The sequence below is a fragment of the Podarcis erhardii genome (genome assembly GCF_964252035.2).
Source record: "Podarcis erhardii genome assembly, chromosome: 3".
Taxonomy (NCBI): Eukaryota; Metazoa; Chordata; class Lepidosauria; order Squamata; family Lacertidae; genus Podarcis; species Podarcis erhardii.
Genome location: NC_138507.1, coordinates 99,523,396 through 99,545,383, shown reverse-complemented (window position 1 = coordinate 99,545,383; position 21,988 = coordinate 99,523,396). Strand labels below are relative to the sequence as shown.

Sequence of the window (21,988 nt, the reverse complement as noted above, 5' to 3'; positions counted from 1 at the left end):
GGTTCCTCAGCAGCTAGAGCGAGGGTGTTTGTTTTAGTGTGGCGCTCCATAGACTCTGTTCTGGGACTTAGGTGAAGCGTTTGGGGAATCCTTATCAAATTTTGAGAGGTGGCAGCAAAGATGGTGAGTGGCGTGGAAGGGATGTCACATGGAAAGAGAACAAAGACTTGTTTACTGCTGTAGGACTACATCTAATGGGCTTCAGAGCTACATTTCAGTTGAGTATTAGAAATTTCAGTTGAGTATTAGGAGAAATGTTTTAACCGTAAGAGCGGTTTGACACAGGAACCAGCTATCTAGAGGGTTGGTGGTTTCCCCCTCACTGCAAGTTGTCAAGAACAGATTGGACAGCAATCTGTTGGAGATGCTCTTGTCCTGGGTTAGGAACATAGGAAGCTGCCTTATGCCGAGTCAGGCTGTTGGTCCATCTAGCTCATTATTGTTCGAAATGATGGACAGCAGCTCTCCAGGATTTCAGACAGGGAATCTTTACCAACCCTACCCGGAGATGCCAGCGTTGAACCTAGGACCTTCTGCATGTAAAACAGATGGTTGTAGACCTTACATGCATGGAGCAGGGGGCTGGATGTGGATGACCCACAGGGTGGAGGTTTGGCTCAGGGGGCCATTTCCTCAAAATCTCTCGCACCTGCCAGTCAACTGTGGGTGACCCCTGCAGAGAGCAGGATTGAATCCTCAGCTGATAAGTGAAGAGTTTGTTCCTGCTGGGTGCTGCTTCACCAGCACATTTTTTTTTGGCCAAATAATATTTATTAGTTTTCCAAATTTTTAACAAAGCAGTGTCAAACTACATCAAATTTAATACAACTTTCTAAAAAAGTTGACTCCCTGCTCTTCGTATTAGATGCTTCCCTCCTTCCCCCCATTGCTGCTTGATATTACATATTTTTCTCTAATTCACATGTCATTCCTTATATTCAATTCACAATTATTATTATTATTATTATTATTATTATTATTATTATTATTATTATTATTTTATGTTCACCAGCACATTCCCTGTCACGAAGCAGACCCCTGCAGAGAGCAGGATGGAGCCCTCATGGCACGGGATGATTGATGGGCCCCACCCACTTGTCAGAGTTGGCCTGTGGGATGGGGGAGGGGAGATAACGATCTGCCCTGCCCAGCCAAAAGGGTTCCCCATCCCTGCTGTAGCTCTTGATTCCCTGCACTAACCAGCGGGTGGATTGGGTGACCTACAAGATCCCGTCCAGCTCTATAATTAGGAAAAGTCTACAGGCAAAATGTCAGGTCCCCAACCCCTGAGGGCAGGATTCACCTAATATGTCTGGTCAGTGGAAGCTCTGTGCAAGGGCTTCTGCTTATGCAATGGGACTTTTCCCCCTCCCCCTGTGCACCCCCTGAAATTGGCTTGGGAGGGTTGAGAGCACTCCCAGAACAGCATGTGGGGGGGTGGGGTGGGGAGGCGGATTGTTCTGTCTGGCAAACTGAAAATCTTGCACCGTGCAATGGTGAATTCCTCCCCAAGTATGCAGGTTGCAAATGACTAAGTTAGTTCAACTGTGAGAATTCATCACGCTGATTTTTAGAATGGGCCATCAGATCCAGGAAAGCTTACCTCTTTTCTTGGCCATCAGATCTAGGCCAATTTTGATGGAATATAGCTTTGAATTTTGGGGACGTGTCGGAGTGTCGCGGGAGCTGGTTGCGTGTGTTCCAAATAGGAGGTGATAAGATTTTCTTGCATGCCTTGAAAGAGATTGTCATTTAATCATAAGGATTTTTCAGCCTTTTGGGAAGCAAAGCCAGAAAGCTCTTTTCAGATCGTGCTGAACTCCTGTTCTCATTATCTCCTTAAAAATGCATGTTTCCTTACTTCGAAAATTCTCGCTGATGAGATTTTAAGTGGATAAATGTTTTAAGCATTGGCGTATTTACATAATTTTACATGACAGTGCTCTCTACAGGATGGAAGCTGGAGAGAGTGGGACACAGCCTGGCAGTCCTGTTTCTGCAACAGGTGTAGACAAATCTTGAATTTTGGGGGAAGGTGCATTAAAATTTATGTGCTTCACTGATAATATTTCTTGTTATTAGATGCTAACAGGTGTTGCAAATAGGCTGTTTGTGCAGAGGATTTCAGACAAAGTTTTCCTCAGCCCTGCCTGGAGATACTGGGGATTAAATTTGGGGACAATTAAATTTCTATATATTAAGCAATTAAAAGCAAACTCTTGTCTTAGTAGACCACATGAGACAACAGGCCATAATCCCTTCTGGGCAACGTTCTGTGGCTCACTTGCCATTCGGGTTCTGTTGTGGGGAGCAATGAATGCCAGTGTTACCATTCTATGGTAGCCTAGATTCTTCAATCTCTCTATACTCCATCCAAGCCAACAGGAGGAATCAGAGTTCAGTGACACAGAGTTTAGCTAGACTGGTGACTGGGAGTGGCTGCCGAGACCATATAACATCGGTCTTGAAAGACCTACATTGGCTCCCAGTACATTTCCAAGCACAATTCAAAGTGATGGTGTTGGCCTTTAAAGCCCTAAATGGCCTCGGCCCAGTATACCTGAAGGAGCGTCTCCACCCCCATTGCTCAGCCTGGACACTGAGGTCCAGCTCTGAGGGCCTTCTGGCGGTTCCCTCACTGCAAGAAGCAAAGCTACAGGGAACCAGGCAGAGGGCCTTCTTGGTAGTGGTGCCCGCTTTGTGGAACACCCCCCATCAGATGTCAAAGATATAAACAACTACCTGACATTTAGAAAACATCTGAAGGCAGCCCTGTTCAGGGAAGTTTTTAATGTGTAACATTTTGATGTATTTTTAATCTTTGTTGGAAGCCGCCCAGAGTGGCTGGGGAAATAATAAATTATTATTAGTAGTATTATTCAGCCAGGCAAAAGCACTCCAAGAGGGTGAAAGACAAGGGCTGCTGAGGGATGTGTCTCTAAAGGGTGTGTAGCCTAGGAAGAGGCCTGAGGGCCAGAGAGCGAGAGCGAGAACTTCATTTGGTCCCCCAGGCCTGAGGTTTCCATCTCTGCAATATAGAACAAAGAACCGGCAGCTCAGGAAATAAATGAGAGAAGGTAGAGACCTGTGTGCTTGCATTAGTGAGATTCCATTTCATCTTGAATTTGCATCTGCTATATCGGCAAGTCTATAGCAGGAACATCAGCTGCTGTAAGCACCTTTCTACCAGTTCCATAAAACGAAAAGAAAATTACCTCCAAACTAAAGATTTTCAAAGCTGCTGAAGGAATGTCGATACCCGGTTCCTACTAAAAGGAAACACTCTACGGCCTCGATAGATCTCTGCTGATGTGCCTAAATGAATATTTTATTTTATGATTTGGTGCTTGAACAGGAAGCAGATGTGTCAACATGCCTATAGAAGTCTGATTGGCATGCATCACAACTGAATTGGCAGCAGCCCAGAAATTTCCAGTCTCCCCCACCAAGCACTCTGAAGAATGGTAGTTTCTTCAAAGTATTCGCTGCTAGTGAGATGTCATTAAAGATGAGTCAGAATAGTGAAAGCATCCGGCAAGCTCCCTGAAAGATGTAATAAGAGTTATTAAGTAATCTTCCATTCTTTATGGAGAATAAGCCAATCATCTGTGTAATCATTTCCCAGCGATGAACAGAGCAAGGAAAGAAAGGGGAAAGAATAAAATAAAGAAATGGGAAGTTAGCTGAATGAGGTGTTTCCTCGTTCCCTTACCCTAAACAACTGAGGAATTTTTCCCCCTATTTCCCCGCAAATACTTAATTTACTTCAGAAGTATAAACCATGACACACATACACACACACACCCCAACTAAAATATATGTGGGCATTCTAGGTGTCCTGGCATGAATGAAAGTAAATGCTAAATTTTTATATAACAAACATTCAGGCAAACAAACATATTATACAAGTGACATGTTGGACATTATAGTCTAATATCTGCTGTGTTTACAGTTTCTTACTAAATAATCAGAATCATAGATCACTGACAGTCTTGAGGAGGCTGCTGCTGAGTTTTGCCAGGTGAATGACTTGGCTGTGCTGGAGGCTGACTTGGTCTTCCAGAAAGGCTCCTTTGTGGACTCTGTGCCCTTGGTGCATAAGCCTTCCTGCCTGATTGTCAACGGGGAATGTGGGAAATCTACTGTATTTTTTCGTGTATAAGATGCTGTCAGGGAACTGCAGGCAGCGAGGGAGGAAAGAATTAGAGGATACAGGGAACAATCTCCACTGCTCAGTACTGAGTCCTCCTCAGAAGACATAGAAGAGGATAGTGAGTCTGGGGAGGAAGGGGTGCTTCAGAGAGAGGGGGATCCACGTCACAGGGGGAAACGGAAGCGGCTGAGCCATTGGCTCTGTTGGTCTCGAAGGAGAGGGAAAAGAGAAAGTAGTTAGAGCAACGCGTCATGAGAGACGGGTCGCTTTGTTTATTCTGCATGTAATCTTGTCAGAAGGAAATAAAGAAAGGAATTTATGGCTGGCTGCTGGGAGTGTTTCTCTGCTAAGTGCAGCAACGCATGCAGCTGGCTAGCTGACAGATGCCCCCATGTATAAGAAGACCCCTGTTTTGTTGAACCCAAATCATAGAATCATAGAATCATAGAATCATAGAGTTGGAAGAGACCACAAGGGCCATCGAGCCCAACCCCCTGCCAAGCAGGAAACACCATCAGAGTACTCCTGACATATGGTTGTCAAGCCTCTGCTTAAAGACCTCCAAAGAAGGAAACTCCAGCACACACCTTGGCAGCAAAATCCACTGTTGAACAGCTCTTACTGTCAGGAAGTTTTTCCTAATGTTTAGGTGGAATCTTTTTTCTTGTAGTTTGGAACCATTGCTCCGTGTCCGCTTCTCTGGAGCAGCAGAAAACAACCTTTCTCCCTCCTCTATGTGACATCCTTTTATATATTTGAACATGGCTATCATATCACCCCTTAACCTCCTCTTCTCCAGGCTAAACATGCCCAGCTCCCTTAGCCGTTCTTCATAAGGCATCGTTTCCAGGCCTTTGACCATTTTGGTTGCCCTCCTCTGGACACGTTCCAGTTTGTCAGTGTCCTTCTTGAACTGTGGTGCCCAGAACTGGACACAGTACTCCAGGTGAGGTCTGACCAGAGCAGAATACAGTGGCACTATTACTTCCCTTGATCTAGATGCAATACTCCTATTGATGCAGCCCAGAATTGCATTGGCTTTTTTAGCTGCCGCGTCACACTGTTGGCTCATGTCAAGTTTGTGGTCAACCAAGACTCCTAGATCCTTTTCACATGTACTGCTCTCAAGCCAGGTGTCACCCATCTTGTATTTGTGCCTCTCATTTTTTTTTGCCCAAGTGCAATACTTTACATTTCTCCCTATTAAAATCCATCTTGTTTGTTTTGGCCCAGTTCTCTAATCTGTCAAGGTCGTTTTGAAGTGTGATCCTGTCCTCTGGGGTGTTAGCCACCCCTCCCAGTTTGGTGTCATCTGCAAATTTGATCAGGATGCCCTTGAGTCCATCATCCAAGTCGTTGATAAAGATGTTCAATAAGACTGGGCCCAAGACAGAACCCTGTGGCACCCCACTAGTCACTCTTCTCCAGGATGAAGAGGAACCATTGATGAGCACCCTTTGGGTTCGGTCAGTCAGCCAGTTACAAATCCACTGAGTGGTAGCATAGTCAAGACCGCATTTTACCAGCTTCTTTACAAGAATATCATGGGGCACCTTGTCAAATGCCTTGCTGAAATCAAGGTAGGCTACATCCACTGCGTTCCCTTCATCTACCAGGCTTGTAATTCTGTCAAAAAATGAGATCAGGTTAGTCTGACACGACTTATTTTTCAGAAATCCATGCTGACTATTGGTGATCACAGTATTCCTTTCTAGGTGCCCACAAACTGTTTGCTTAATGATCTGCTCCAGAATCTTCCCTGGTATTGATGTCAGACTGACTGGGCGGTAATTATTTGGGTCCTCTCTTTTCCCCTTTTTGAAAATAGGGACAACATTTGCCCTCCTCCAGTCTGCCGGGACTTCGCCTGTTCTCCAGGAATTCTCAAAGATGACTGCCAGTGGTTCTGAGATCACATCTGCCAGTTCTTTTAATACTCTTGGATGCAGTTCATCTGGCCCTGGAGACTTGAATACATCTAAACTAGCCAAGTATTCTTGTACTATCTCCTTAGTTATTCTGGGCTGTGTTTCCTCTGCTGAATCATTTGCTCCAAATTCTTCAAGTCGGGCATTGTTTTCTTTATCGGAGAAGACTGAGGCAAAGAAGGCATTGAGGAGTTCAGCCCTTTATGTGTCCCCTGTTTGCATTTCACCGTCTTCTCCTCTGAGTGACCCCACTGTTTCTTTGTTCTTCCTTTTGCTACGAACATACCCATAAAAGCCTTTTTTGTTGCTTTTAACCTCTCTAGCAAGCCTGAGTTCATTCTGTGCTTTAGCTTTTCTGACTTTGTGTCTACACGTGCTGGCTATTTGTTTGAATTCCTCTTTGGTGTTTTCCCCCCTTTTCCATTTTTTGTACACATCCTTTTTTAATCTTAACTCAGTTAAAAGTTCTTTAGATAGCCACCCTGGCTTCTTTAGGCACCATCCATGTTTCCGTCTCATTGGTATTGCCTGAAGTTGTGCTTTTACTATCTCCCTTTTAACAAACTCCCAGCCATCATGAACTCCCCTTCCTTTTAGTATTACTGTCCATGGGATCTCACCCAGCACTTCCCTAAGTTTTATGAAGTCGGCTTTCTTAAAGTCAAGAAATTGAGTCCTAGTATGCTTGGCTGCTCCTTTCCGCTGTATAGTAAACTTCAGAAGAGCATGATCACTCGCGCCTAATGATCCTTCCACTTCTACCCCACTAACCAGGTCATCGACATTGGTTAGGACCAGATCTAAAATGGCTGTTCCTCTTGTTGCTTCTCCCACTTTCTGGACAATGAAGTTGTCTGCAAGGCCAGTGAGGAATCTGTTTGACCTTATGCTTTTGGCTGAGTTTGACATCCAGCAAATATCCGGGTAATTGAAGTCCCCCATTACTACTATCTCCCTTCCTTTTGCATGCTTGGCCATCTGTTCCAGGAAGGCATCATCTATGTCCTCCGTTTGGCTTGGGGATCTATAGTAAACTCCCACAATGAGGTCCCTGTTATTCATCTCTCCCTTAATTTTGACCCAAATGCTCTCACTTTGGCTTTGAGCTTCTAAATCTTGGATCTCTTCACAGGTATACACATCCCTGACATATAACGCCACTCCTCCTCCTTTCTTGTCTGGTCTGTTTCTCTGAAATAGATTGTAACCCTCCATTATTACATTCCAGTCGTGGGACTTATCCCACCAGGTTTCAGTGATGCCTATTATGTCATATTTAGTTTGCTGTACCAAGAGCTCAAGCTCATCTTGTTTATTACCCATGCTTTGCGCATTAGTGTACAGACATTGAAGTCCATTAATCATTCCCCCGTGTCTCTTATTTAAGGATTTTTTCCTCCCACCACTAGGTCTGCGTGCTGTTTGCTCCATTTGGTCTATGACATCTTAGAAAAGTTGTTGACGCTGATCACTGGCCAAACTGTATTTTAATTGCTGGTTCTGGAAAATCTTATGAGGAACAATGAATAATAATAATAATAATTTATTATTTATACCCCGCCCATCCTGCTGGGCTTCCCCAGCGACTCTGGGTGGCTTCCAACAAAATATTGAAATACAGTGGTACCTCGAGTTACAGACACTTCAGGTTACAGACTCTGCTAACCCAGAAATAGTACCTTGGGTTAAGAACTTTGCTTCAGGATGAGAACAGAAATCGCGTGGCGGCGGCGCAGTGGCAGCGGGAGGCCCCATTCGCTAAAGTGGTGTCTCAAGTTAAGAACAATTTCAGGTTAAGAATGTACCTCCGGAACAAATTAAGTTCTTAACCTGAGGTACCACTGTACAGTAATCCATCAAACAGTAAAAGCTTCCCTAAACAGGGCTGTCTTCAGATGTCTTCTAAAAGTCTGGTGATTGTTATTCTCTTTGACATCTGGTGGGAGGGATTAATGGAGTTGGGTATGTTTAACCTGGAGGCTGGACCATAAAGAAGGCTGATCACCGAAGAATTGATGCTTTTGAATTATGGTGCTGGAGGAGACTCTTGAGAGTCCCATGGACTGCAAGAAGATCAAACATGTCCATTCTTAAGGAAATCAGCCCTCAGTGCTCACTGGAAGGAGAGGTCCTTAAGCTGAGGCTCCAATACTTTGGCCACCTCATGAGAAGAGAAGACTCCCTGGAAAAGACCCTGATGTTGGGAAAGATGGAGGGCACAAGGAGAAGGGGACGACAGAGGATGAGATGGTTGGACAGTGTTCTCCAAGCTACCAACATGAGTTTGACCAAACTGCGGGAGGCAGTGGAAGACAGGAGTGCCTGGTGTGCTCTGGTCCATGGGGTCACGAAGAGTCGGACACGACTAAATGACTAAACAACAACAACAACCTGGAGGCTGAGAGGAGATATGAAAGCAATCTTCAACTATCTAAAGGATTGTCACATGGAAGATGGAGCTAGCTTGTTTGCTTCTGCTCTGGAGTGTAGGGCCCGTATCAATATTTTCAAGAAAGGAGATTCTGACTGAACACCAGGAAGTACTTTCTGACCTTAAGAGCTGTTCAACAGTGGAACAGACACAAGAGGTAGTGGACTCTCCTTACTTAGAGGTTTTTGAGCAGAGGTTGGATGGTCATCTTGTCAGGAGTTCAGCCTACACTCGAGTAGGACCCTGGCAGAGACACATGCCCAACTGGCATGTTCTTTCCCTCCTGGTCGATCGTTTGGGATCTTCATAAGCTTTCTTCTGCCTGAACATCACAGCGACCGATGCCAACCGACACCGGCACACTTATGGATCCGCAGAGTTTGTGCAGTTGTGTAACAGAACTCAGCAACTCAGCATTTTGGCTAATCTACTTTATTTACATATAAACATACATGGAGCACTGCAACATGGCTCCATCTCTCTAGCATCAGACAGCAAAGAAAAAAATAACAAAGGACAATAGTCCCACTTCACGGACCACAGGAACACAAACATCCTGTCTCCGTCACTTCCCACTCTGTGGAGTCAAAACATACACCGTCATGTGAAAGACAGCAATCCCATGACTGCAATCATGGAGCAGGAATTCTAACACATCTGTCATGTATGATCTCGTTGAGACCTCTGCTTTGCAGGGGGTTGGACAAGGGTCACTTTCAACTCTACGGTTCTGTCATTCTATAATTCTATGTAATTTAGTTGCTGTTTTTAACTAGTTTCTTTTTATTATTTTGTATTTTATTATGTTATTTTTAAATGTTAGAAGCTGCCTTGAATCTAACTTGGGAGAAAAGCAATACACACACACACACACACACACACACACACACCACGTTTTAATGTACAAATATACATTTAACATGATTTAAAGATCTGTAATATAAATGAGCAATGAAAATTATCAATTAATCATCATAAATAATACAAAGTCAAATTCTTTCTTTCGGGTTTCTTCACAATAGCCTAATAATCTATAATTAAGTAAACATTTAAGAGGCCTTACCCAAAGCTGAAAGATGAGCAAATGTGATTTCATTTTCTTTAGCTGAACAGCATTATCTTAGTTTCTTTTTAATTAAGCAGAATTATGTGTTGAATATTAAGCATGGGCAATGTTCTAGAATTTATTTTGCAGTTTTAGGGGGCTGTGTTAGTGGTATGGGAAGCTTCCAGAAAATTGCATTAACTACCAAGGTTGTTTATGGATTATTGCATGAAAGATGATAAGGATTTACAGCTGTTGTGGTAGTGAAGGACCACAAAAATCGACTGCCTGGACTGATGTGCTTTATCATGAAATAATCTATTTCGTTAGGTTCTAAATATCCATGTTGTCTCATAATTATAGTCCAGAATTTCCTGCAAAAGGGAGATGCGAGAAGGTGGCGTCATATTCACTGCACAGCCCAATTCACTGTGAAGATGCTTACCTTTCAAGCCTTAAATGGCTTGGGACCCAAACACTGGGAAGAATGCCTCTTCCTATATCATTTTATCTGTGAATTAAGAATCTTAACTCAGCTACATTAGTCAAAAACTGTTTTGAATTCATTATAAACATGCAACACTAGATGGTGCCAGAGAGCAAATAAAAAAATTCTAAGCGATTTATACATAGCTTTTTAAGCATTTTGTTACAACAATTTAATTTCTGACTTATTTATAGCATTTCCCCCCTGTATTCAGAATCACTCTGAGGGCCTTCTACAGGTGTTGTCACTTTCTGGAGTGTGTTAATGCTTGCATATAGGAGAGGAGCTTTTCTATGGTGGTGCCACAACTTACAATTGCCCTTTCTAGAGAAGCTCAATAGGTGTCAACATTACTATCTTTTCAGTGCCTGGTTACAGAACAGTCCTAACTGTAGGAAGCTGGCGTAAATTGTGCCAGTTGAGCTGAGGTGAAAGAGTTATGCCAGTATAGCAACATTTGATGCTGTAGAGCAGTGATGGCCAAACTCAGCCCTCCAGATGTTTTGAGACTACAATTCCCATCATCCCTGACCACTGGTCCTGTTAGCTAGGGATGTTGGGAGTTGTAGTCCCAAAACATCTGGAAGGCAAATTTTGGCCATCCCTGCTGTAGAGAATAGCTATGGCTGATCCCTGGCTCAGCTGAGGAAGCCCAAAATCCGTTGAATCCAAACAACAGGTGTTAGGCTTGGATTGTGCTGTAAGACTTCCTTGTTTACTCGGGCATTTTAAAAGGGCCACATTTGTTTGATTTTCCCTTGTCTTTTGGTTTTTATGCTTTTATGGTGGGCTACATTTTGCTTCTATGGCTTTTCATTATTGTTCCCACCCCTGATATCTTTGGATGAGGGACATTTTGGATTTTTTTCCCAAAGGAAAGAAAGAAAACCAGGAAACCTGAAAGACCTTGGAAACTTTGAGATGAATAGCAGAATTTCAGATGATTTGAGATTTAGGCTGAATCATTCATAGGCAAACTCGGGCCTCCAGATGCTTTGGGACTACAACTCCCATCATCCCTAGCTAACAGGACCAGTGGCCAGGGATGATGGGAGTTGTAGTCTCAAAACATCTGGAGGGCCGAGTTTGCCTATGCCTGGGCTAAATCCACTGTGTAGATATATATCAGTTAGGTACTTCTGAACTATTCTGGCAACTCCATTTATGTTTTATACTTCTGTTCTGCATGTATTGCTTCCTTAAAAGAGTATGTACCTTCCATGAATCTGTGAAGAGAGAGCGAGAGATGCACACTGCATTAAAGGTTAGGTTTCATAGTTGAGGAGAAACTAATAACCATTACTCAATCACACAGAAAAAGGAAAATGTTAGCTACCATAGCTCTTAGTGTTAAGGTCTTACTAACTTGAAAGCATCCCTATGAGAAACATTTTGCAGTCTGTCAAACCCCTGAGAAGCCAATCTCAGCAACAAAGTTCCGAAAAGAGAATATGACATTCAGAGGTCAGGGGTGGGGGGCAAGAAAGAGAATGGCGTCCAGCCTGAGGTTTTTGTTTTTGACCTTCTGGCCTACCGTAGTTTGAAAGTGGGCCACCCCCATTTAGTGTATGCTCTCTAAGTAGGGTCTGGCTATCTTCACATCAGGGCTCATCAAATGAGTTTGTTGTGGAGGACAAAATTGTCTTGAGTGCAAAAATACATAGTTCATTGTGTCATGAGAAATAGCCTCCCCAAAGAAGCTCCCTTTCTGTTCCTTTTCTGTTATTAGTCATTACAATTAGATTTCTTACCTGCTCTTTACCCTGAGGTCCCAGGGTAGATTTAAAAAAATACACTGTTAAAACCAGTTAAGACAAATTAAGGCCTTTCAATTGCTTTTTTCCGTTAACCCAGGTGTTCTAACTGTGTCCTACATCTGGGCTGAAAATTATTTTATGCTGCCTCTATGCAAGGAAGGTGGGTTTTTTTGGGGGGGGGGTTAATTATTACTGTGTTTTTAAAATATTTTGTGTAAGCTGGCCAGTGTTAACTGAGGGCGTGCTAAATTATAATTAATATAATATAATATAGAAAGTGTTATTCACACATTGAACAAAAAATGAGTTAACACATGAGTATACTTCTGAATGAATCATTTTCCTGCTTTATTGGGTTGCCTGAATATCTTCCTATAAAGGCACCTTTTTCCAAATTAAATATTTCAAAACAACATTTTAATTATTCCTGCTTGAAATCCTGAATGCAAATCCTGAGTGTAAAGGGAAATAAGCACATTTCTCTTCGGTTAATTGCCTTTATTCATTCAGAATCTCTTTCCTGAGAGGTCAGGGAACAAAATGCTTTTTCAGAAACAGTTATCCCAACAGGTGATAAAGACTAGATGTTGAGACTATTCTAATCCCACATGCCTTTTGGGGGTGGGGGGATGAATTCTACCGGCCATTATGGGTTGAAGGGAACTTTGCAGAATGATTAAGCATGATGCTCAGAGAAGTGAGTCATCTCTGCATGATGTGAGCAGACATTGGCGAGATGGATAAAAGTGAAGGGGGATGAAAGCCTAAATCTTTTAAGCTTTTGTTATGTGTTAGTAATTTACTAAGGAATAAAAATGTGGTCAGGTTTTTTTTTTTCTTTAATAAAGTCATATCCACGCAACCAGACTCATAACTACTACACAAAGATCGTCATAAAGGGTGAAGCGTGGGAATCCTGATAGACTTACTCTATTTAAATCATTTAATGAACAAAATGCTACAAAATCTGACAATGTAAAGAGAGCACACTCATTCAATCAGTGCAATGACTTTGTGCCATGCCAGAGAACTTCTCCTCTCCCCATATCCCCCCTGAACCTGATCCAGGGCTTCCCCCAACTCTGTGGAGTAGGGCACAAGGTGTGGAAACAGAAATCCTTTCGCTAACAGAACAAGTGCATTGGTTGACGTACGTGATCCAGAGTTAGTCTGAGTCGATGAGGTACTTATAAAAAAACACTGAGAGTTTAAAGTGGGGATTTGATAATGTTAGACAAATATCTTGGTTGGTCCTCCTTCGGTATATGATTGGATTCTCTGAGGAAACCTGGTGTGCAAGATCAGGAAAGGGTAGGGCTTCTTTTCAGTCGGAACTCACAGGAAATCAGTTCCAGCTTCTCTCAGTTGGGCACCATTGCCATTATAAGAGAACAAAGGATGCGTTCGTAGTGAGTTCTGGCACCTCTTTTTCTAGAACAAAGCACTGGAAAGGGACTTTAAAAATTGCATTCCTGCAGTAGACTTCACACAAGAAAGGGCCATAGGAAAATTCAGTTGAAATTGGTTTACTTTGAAGTATTTATGTTTTAGGATCAGGAGCATGTCAGAAGCACTTCAAATGTGATGGATTCCTGCTTATTCTGTTTGGAAATTGGTTACACGAAGTAGAGCCCACAGTGTGTCATAATTATATGGGTACAAACAGCAAAATGCCACGTGTGAGTCCCCCATCACACACCATGATTTATATCAGGTGTGGGGAACCTTTAACCTTCCAGTTGTTGCTGAACTAAACTTCCAACCATTGGCCATGCTTGGTGGGGCTGCTGGGAGTTGTAGTTTGAAACATCTAGGTTCCCCACGTTTGGTCTACACCCAACCTGGTGTTCTCCAGGTACTTTATACTACAGCAGGGACTGATGGAAGTTGTAGTTCAAAGCATCAGGAGGGCACCAGGTTGGGAAAGTCTGGTCTTTGTGCCCATTTATTTACAGAAGTGCTATCCACACGTCTCAGGTTTTTAAGTACTCCACACTTCAATAATGGCCTTAATATTACACTTCAAATACATATGCAGTGGTACCTTGGTAGTCAAATGGCTTAGCTCCCGAACAAATCGGCTCCCGAATGCTGCAAACCCGGAAGTGAGTGTTCCGGTTTGCGAATGTTTTTGGGAAGCCGAATGTCCAATGCAGCTTCCGTGGCTTTCAATTGAGTGCAGGAATCTCCTGCAGCCAATCAGAAGCCACACCTTGGTTTTCAAACCGTTTCGGGAGTAGAATACTTTGCTCAGAAGTAAGGCCCACTGAGTTCAGTAGGACTTACTCCCAGGTATGTGTGTATATAGGATTGCAGCCTAAATGTCCCATCTTTTCTGTACAGTATTGTTATCATCACCATTCATTATCATCATCATCATCGTTGTCATTATTATTTCTAATACAGATGAATAAACAAGAAACCTGCAGTTTGAAGTTCAACCTCTGGGTTTTCATCAGGGGCTCCGTTCGTATTTTGCTTTGGTGGTGGCTGGCAGAGTCGATGATTCATTTTATGTATATACATGCCATCTGCAGCAGTCCTTCACATTTGGAAGCAGTGACCTACTGGACCTTAGGTTAGTGCCTGTCTATTGGTTTTATGCAGTAAACCAGTGAGATCTGCAATGTATTGTTCCTCCTAAGAGGAGTGCTTCTGTTTAAGGTTTCTGCTGCTTGCAGGCTCCCTGTAGGCAATATCCTGTTCTCGCAGTGGCCAACCAGATGCCTACAGGCAGCCTGTAAGCACCACAAGTTCAGCAAATGTCCTTTGGCCTGATCCAGCAGGACTCTTATTTTGTTTTTAATGTACGGGTGCTTCCAAAGGCTGTTAAAAACAAAGCCTGTTTGCTCAGGCTTTCCCCAGCTTGGTTATTAGCCCATTTTAGATATTGTGTCTAGACCTGACAATGTTCATTGGCTGTTGTTGAATTTATTTAGGATTATGTATATTTTAATACATATCATACATACATGTAGACATACACACACACACACACACACACACACACACTGTTGTTGATGGCATCCATCTGTCTCAAGACACATGGGGTTGTACCTCCAAGGCCAAACTGCTGCAGCACTGAAGTGACCTCCCAGGGTGCAAGCCTGGTCAGTGTGTATGGAGGTCTTGGGCTGCCCAGATGATAAAGCCCCCCTCTCAGCCTTGCAGATGTGGTCCAAAGGGAACGCCCTCCCACCAGATGTCAAAGAGAACAACAACTACCAGACTTTTAGAAGACATCTGAAGGCAGCCCTGTTTAGGGAAGCTTTTAATGTTTGATGTATTACAGTATTTTAATATTTTTTGGAAGCTGCCCAGAGTGGCTGGGGAAGCCCAGCCAGATGGGCGGGGTATAAATAATAAATAATAATAATAATAATAATAATAATAATAATAATAATTAGCAAATCAATATGTTTGGCACCAGCTTGGCTGCAAGACCTGCTGGAAGGAGGCATAGAAGGCACCATCCAACTGTCTTAGAATCAGAGTTTCCCTTCTCCTAGATGGGCTACCTTCCCAGGTTGACAAGCCCCATCTGCCCCTCACTTCCTTCTACAGCACATGCAGAAACTGCCCTCTTGACCATTAGACCCACTCTTGGTCTCATTCGCTCAATCTGTCCATAATTCACCAATGGCTTGAGATCTATTGGCTGCCCTCTCTCACACACATATATGTTATATTAACATTTTAGTGTTGAATTTCATTCTGCTTCAAGATATTTAGGTGGGAAGCGATGACTTAAATAATAATAAATGAATGATTTGAAGCTGTGGTAGGCCCAAGGAGCTTTCTTAGTCCGTGGGGCTACCTTGTTATCTTCAGTCCTGGGGAAAGCTGGCCTTTCTTGCGCCATGTGCAGATTGGAGCAGCATGGAAGTGTGGCTTACCGCCATTTGATAATAACTTTGGCCCAAACCTGCTCTCCCCCTGCCAGTGTGTTATATCCATTTTGGCCAGCTTGGTCTTGGGTGCTGGCAGGCGAAGCAGTCACAAATGGCATGGGGACGCTGTGTTTTTTGAAATAGCTCCTTACGCTAATCCTTTTGAAAATACCCGAAAGGAGAGAATTTGCTGGTTTGGAGGGTTTTACTGGCAACTCTACCAACACTGTGACATACATACGCTGAGGAAGCTCCAGTTCATCTTGCACCTCAGGCAGGAATAACAAGTCCTAGAACGTTGCCCACACAAAGAGACGTGTTTTTCTCTACAGCTTTATTAGTAGTTCATGGAAATTCAGAACTGATGATTAATGTTCAAATAAGGATACCATTCAGTAAGCGAAATAAGGTCTAGTTACTGGCACATTTCATGTTTAAATGACAGAAAATTAATAACTGGTGGAACATATTCAGCCTTATTCTTTTACCGGTAAATTAAGAGACCAAATATAGGGAACCCGTGCTCTTGTGAGTTCCACACATCTGGGCCCAATACAATAAAGAAGAAATTGATACGACGTGGAACAAGCAGCGTTGTGAAATCGATTGCCGCCAAGTTCGTTTAATGCAATCGGTGTCAGATCTCGATAATCACAAGTTAATCTTGACCAGGTGATTGGAAATGAGATGCATGGTCATATGGTGGGTTTTTGAAATTGATGGTGAATCACAAAACTTTTTCAGTCAGGTGATCATTTGATAATGTAAGCTTAAGCTTACTTTTTTTGGTTTGCTTTCTGGCGCTAAGAAAGAAAGAAAGAAAGAAAGAAAGAAAGAAAGGGGAAGGGAAAGTAGTGCATTCTAAAACAAGTCTAATGTTAATTAAATACGGTAGGAATGCACAACTGTGAATGCTTACCTTTCTGCCCAGGCTTTCCCTGAGCCTCAAACTGCAAATAGCAGAACAGAACAAGGAATGCTGTGGTTGGTCATGCTCAACTCACACAAAGCTCTTTATATAGACCAGGTGTAAGGAACTGGATCTAGTTGGTGTTCTGGATCCTTTCCTTCCTCATCATCTCATCCCCATGGGCAAAGTTTGACATTTGGGCAGAGCCACCCACCTGTCAATTACCTGATGTCACAAAGATGTCAGGTGACCCATATTTTGTCCATGCCGGCGTTCAGTTGATCGTGAGGACTTGCACCTGTACACAGAGTCAGTGAACCCTGGTTCTAGCTCAGGTGGTCCCTAACACTAAATGTGATTCTTATTGAGATTCTGGCAGGGTTGCCAACTTGCCCCCCACATTGAGGGGGCCTGGCATCATGTGACCTATCCCTCCCCACCTGGCAGGCCAGCACTCGCCCATTGGCAGTGGGGGGTGCAGAGGGTGAAAATCGCCCTCCACACCTCCTACCCCACCTGGCAGGCAAGCCCTCACCTGTTGGTGGTGGGGGATGTTGGCCCCCTTAATATTGGGGGGGGGGCTTAGCCCCCTGCCCATAAATATTGAGGGGGCTGAAGCCCCTTCTGCCCCCTATAGTTGGTGCCCCTGGATTCCGGGAAGGTTTGAAATGTATGGAACCTTCTTTAGGCAGGATGAAGTGGGAGACTGCTCAGCCTCATCTAGTATGAAAAGAATGTAATGCAATGTAAACTTGAAGGCAGTGGAGATAGATAACATCATGTGTATCTGAAGAAGTGTGCATGCACACGAAAGCTCATACCAAGAACTAACTTAGTTGGTCTTTAAGGTGCTACTGGAAGGAATTTTTTTATTTTGTTTTGACTATGGCAGACCAACACGGCTACCTATCTGTAATCATAAGTAAGTAAGTAAGTAAGTAAGTAAGTAAGTAAATAAGTACAAAAAACCCCCAATCTGTGAGGCAATTGAGGATTAAGGAGGGTTGTATACTTTTGTAATGGTTCAGATTTCTGCTTAATCTCTTACTTTTGGAGGACTGAAAATGCATATGTTAAAACTAGCTCTTTTACGAGATGGGACTGGGTGCTCTGTGGTCTAAACCACTGAGCCTCTTGGGCTTGCTGATCAGAAAGTCGGCTGTTCAAATCCACGTGACGGGGTGAGCTTCCATTGCTGTGGCCCAGCTCCTGCCAACCTACCAGTTCGAAAGCACAGCAGTGCAAGTAGATAAATAGGTACCACTCCGGCGGGAAGGTAAATGGCGTTTCTGTGCATTCGGCAAGTTGTCACGGTGTCTCATTACGCCAGATGCAGTTTAGTTATGCTGGTCACATGACCTGGAAAGAGGAAGAAGAAGAGGAGTTTGGATTTGATATCCCGCTTTATCACTGCCCTAAGGAGTCTCAAAGCGCTAACAATCTCCTTTCCCTTCCTCCCCCACAACAAACACTCTGTGAGGTGAGTGGGGCTGAGAGACTTCACAGAAGTGTGACCAGCCCAAGGTCACCCAGCAGTTGCATGTGGAGGAGCGGAGACGCGAACCCGGTTCACCAGATTACGAGTCTATCGCTCTTAACCACTACACCACAGTGGAAAGCTGTCTGTGGACGGACGCCGGCTCCCTCGGCCTGAAAGCGAGATGAGCGCCACACCCCATAGTCCCCTTGACTGGACTTAACCATCCAGGGGTCCTTTCTTCTTATTCTTCAAAAGATAATAAATTGAAAGCAACCACATGGAATCTGGAGGGTTTCTTTGTGGTGAGACCAGTATCTATTTTCCACGTGAAGCCTGTGTTCATCAGTTTCATAGAATCATAGAATCTTAGAATTTGAAGTGATCCCGAGAGTCATCCCAATATTTTAAAGAGGCAAATGGCATCAATCAAGGGTGTGTGATTATTATTGGGATTGCAACTGGAGGGAAGGGGAACTTAACCCTTTGTATGCTGTGGTCTTGAGGAAGGTACTTCCTCTGACATTGCTATTTTCATTTGCACCACTGATGGGTCTCCTTTTAATGCAGGGAGCACCTTCAGAGGTGGAAGTTTCCTCAGGACCACAGAAGCAATGTGTTAAATCCCTTCAATTTACAGGACTCCTGGAAGCCATTGTGATTATTCAGGATAGGCCACTCTGCCTGCTACAATCCTGATATTGATGAACATGCCCGGTTGATGCTATTTGCATTTTAAAATACCTTCACATGACAATAAAAGAGTCAATTTACATTCCATCTTGTGTGGTCCTCAGCCTTTTCAGCATAGTGTTTAATAATACAGCGGCGGGCACACAGGATTGTGCTAAGGAATAATTGAGCTGATGTATGTGAACTGCTTTGCACACTGTCATGTGCTCTATAATTGCTAAATTTTATTGCTGTTTAATTTATTATTGTCAAATACTACTATCTGTAGCTGGTGTCTTTTAATTTGTTGTCTAATAATCTAGAAGATAAAATGAGAATTGGGTAAGTTGAGGTTTAAAGCTTCCAGTGTTTTGTTTTTTAACATATTAGTGTCTGTGAATTCATCTACATACTAATGGAAAGTCAACAAAGGAATCTGTTTTGCTGCTGTTTGGGGCTTTTTGGTGTGGTATTATTATTCTACAAGATAAGGAGGAGGAAGCGAAATATTTGGCATCTTGCATTTGAAAACAGACAATACAAAATATAATTTAGGGTGCTTAATGAGATGTTCCTCCCCAAACAAGGGACAAGTGAGGACTTCATAAAAAGTATTAATAGGAATATATATATATATTTTAAAAAAACCCTCCAGTAGGTGAAAAGTAGCTATCCATGCAGAACATTTTAAAGTCTGTAACAACTGTTGAATAGTTCACGGCTTGGTGCTTGTTTTTCTCAAGCCTTTTGAGATTATCTTGACTGGAGAGAAAAAACTGCAGTGTTTTCTGTGCTCTTGGTTTAAGCTGCTCATTACTGGCAGACAACTCTCATTCTTGGACTCCGTTCAGGAATGGGCTTGGTGAACAAAGTTGTTTTCCTGAAATAACTACAAAAAGTGTTGTTGTTGTTTTTATGCCAAATTCAGAAACCCTTCCACTACAACCAGATTAAATTTCCAAGAAGCGTTCAAAGGATATCCAGAATTCCCATTATTACAAAGATGTAATAATATCAATACTAAGCAGCTGAAGCCCAGAGGATAGATCAAGGGGAGGCATCAATAAACTGTCTTTAGCTATGTTGCATTCTGTTTCTGATGCGACAGATTTCAAGACTGAAGATCCATATAAAGAATGCTGCTACAAGCTATGTTTCTCATCTTTTGTCTAGTCTGTATCCTCTAAATAAGTGGAAGGTTGCTGAGGGTGTATTTGTCATGATGCGAAGGAGTACTAGCACTGCGAAGGCAGTAGGAAAGAAAATTGCATATCTTGATGATACTTCTTTCAAGACTTTCCTCACTCTTTGAAGCCGATTCAGATTGGTGGTTTATTATGTAGGATGTATGTTCAGGGATTCAAAAACCCCGTAACCCATTCTGCCTTTAATAGTTGGATCTGACAACATCCTCCTGGGATGCTGTGGGCAGAAAACTTTCCCTGACTTTCAGACAATTAGACACTGTAAACTGGGGTTGGTTTTTTTATGTACTTGCATTTAGTTTCCCCCTTGAAAAAGGGCTCTAGCCTGAAGCGTGTTGGGCTTGATATATTTTTCCATGCACTTTCTAGATTCTTCCACGAATAGGGCTTGGTGCCTCCCATCTTCTTTTGTGAGGTAATCACAAAAGGAAACATTGGAGCCCACCCCAAACACTGACTCATGGTTTAAAGATAATTTACTTACTTTTAAACAACTTTGCTTTTCATTGTTTATCAAAATGTGTTTCCCTCTCTCCTCCTGCATTTGAGGGAAATTCGAAGGAGCTTCCAGTATGTGTTTTTTGAAAGGAGAAAATTAGCTTTGAAAGACACACAGCAAAAATTACTCCTTCCTTTTTTCTTTCAAGGTTGGATTTGGAAGAGCGACCCATAGCGATAAAGGAAAACTCACTCACAAAATCTCAAGTCAATACCCACTTTTCAAAAGAAGATACATGACAAAGAGGCTCACAGCACTATAAACTAGGCAGGGGGTGAATCAGTCGATTCCAGTTTTTCTCAGTTACTCATTTTTTTCAGTTTTAAGTTCAGCTTTACACTTTTTACATTGCTACCCTGTGCTCTTTTGTGAAGAGTGTGAGTGTGTATAAATTTTATTAATAAATGAATAATCATGCAAATTCATTCTTCCTCATGAAAATCTGTCAGCGTTTTAGCGCAAAATTTTCCTAACACACACATTCCTTCAAGCAAATTCCCTTAATACCGTGTATTTTTGTATGATATTTCCACTCATATGTGCACACTTTGACTAGTGAATGCATTTTTGTGCAGGTTGCTTGTGAACACAATGGGAGCTCGCTTATTTATTTATTTACTTATTTATTGCATTTCTATCCTACTTATCCAAGGAGCTCAAGGGGACGTACACCCTATTCGCCATACAACTCCCGCAAACAGCCATGTGAGACAGGTGAGGCTGAGACTAGATCAAGGTTACCCAGTGAGTTTAAGGGCTGCGTGGGGATTTGAATCCTAATCCAGCTACAGCATTTTAACAGCTTGAGCTAGGCTGCTTAGTTCCCTTCCTGCTGGAGCCCAGAGTGCCTCATGACTGGTTGCTTGAAGCGCAGGCCCAATTCTACCTCATGCACTTGGCCGTGGAGCTCCCTTTCTTTCTTTCCCAGTTGCAAGAGGAGAACTCTCAACAGCAGTTTTTATCCCAGTAAGCCTCTTTCTAATGTCAGGTCGCTTTTCTTACCAGGGGCATCTAGATAACGCTTATCAAGGCTGTTTAAAGTTGAAAGGATATCTGAGGATGCGTCTTTCGCTATACAAACGCTTCCCATCCATTTAGCTCCCCTGAGGAAGCCCTGCTTTCAGATACCATCTATCAATTGTGTGAAATCAGTCAGTGAAATTCCTTCCCCAGCAAATGTGCCTGAGCTTGACAGTTACCGGCCTCTGGAAGGAACTGGAAACACTACTCTATTTAGGTCTCCATCCTCTGCACCTGGGATAAGCTTCGCTGAACACAGTGGAGCTTCTCTGCAAGTTTACTCGTTTGACTGTATTAAAGTGTGGTGCTTCGTGATTATTTTGCTCTTTAGGGTTTCATTTCTTTTCATAATTGTTCAATTGCATCTTTCAAAAGTGACATTAGCCGTCTTGGCTTTCCTGCAAAAAGGGGGGAAACGCTCTTTCAAATGAACAAATAAAAAGATACCTTGCGGTGAGAGGGATTGGATTTGTCCAGGGAAGGGAAATACGGCAAAGTTTTGTTCGCAGTAAAC

The 21,988-nt window shown here is 42.9% G+C and overlaps 1 protein-coding gene across 1 annotated transcript in view; it reads left to right on the top strand.

Moving 5' to 3' along the window:
• Nucleotides 1–21,988, top strand: part of HHAT (hedgehog acyltransferase) — a 172,848-nt gene that overhangs the window by 23,105 nt on the left and 127,755 nt on the right. The window contains 1 exon segment of the mRNA XM_081854801.1: nt 14,208–14,379. Within this exon segment, the coding sequence (XP_081710927.1) occupies nt 14,208–14,379 (172 nt within the window).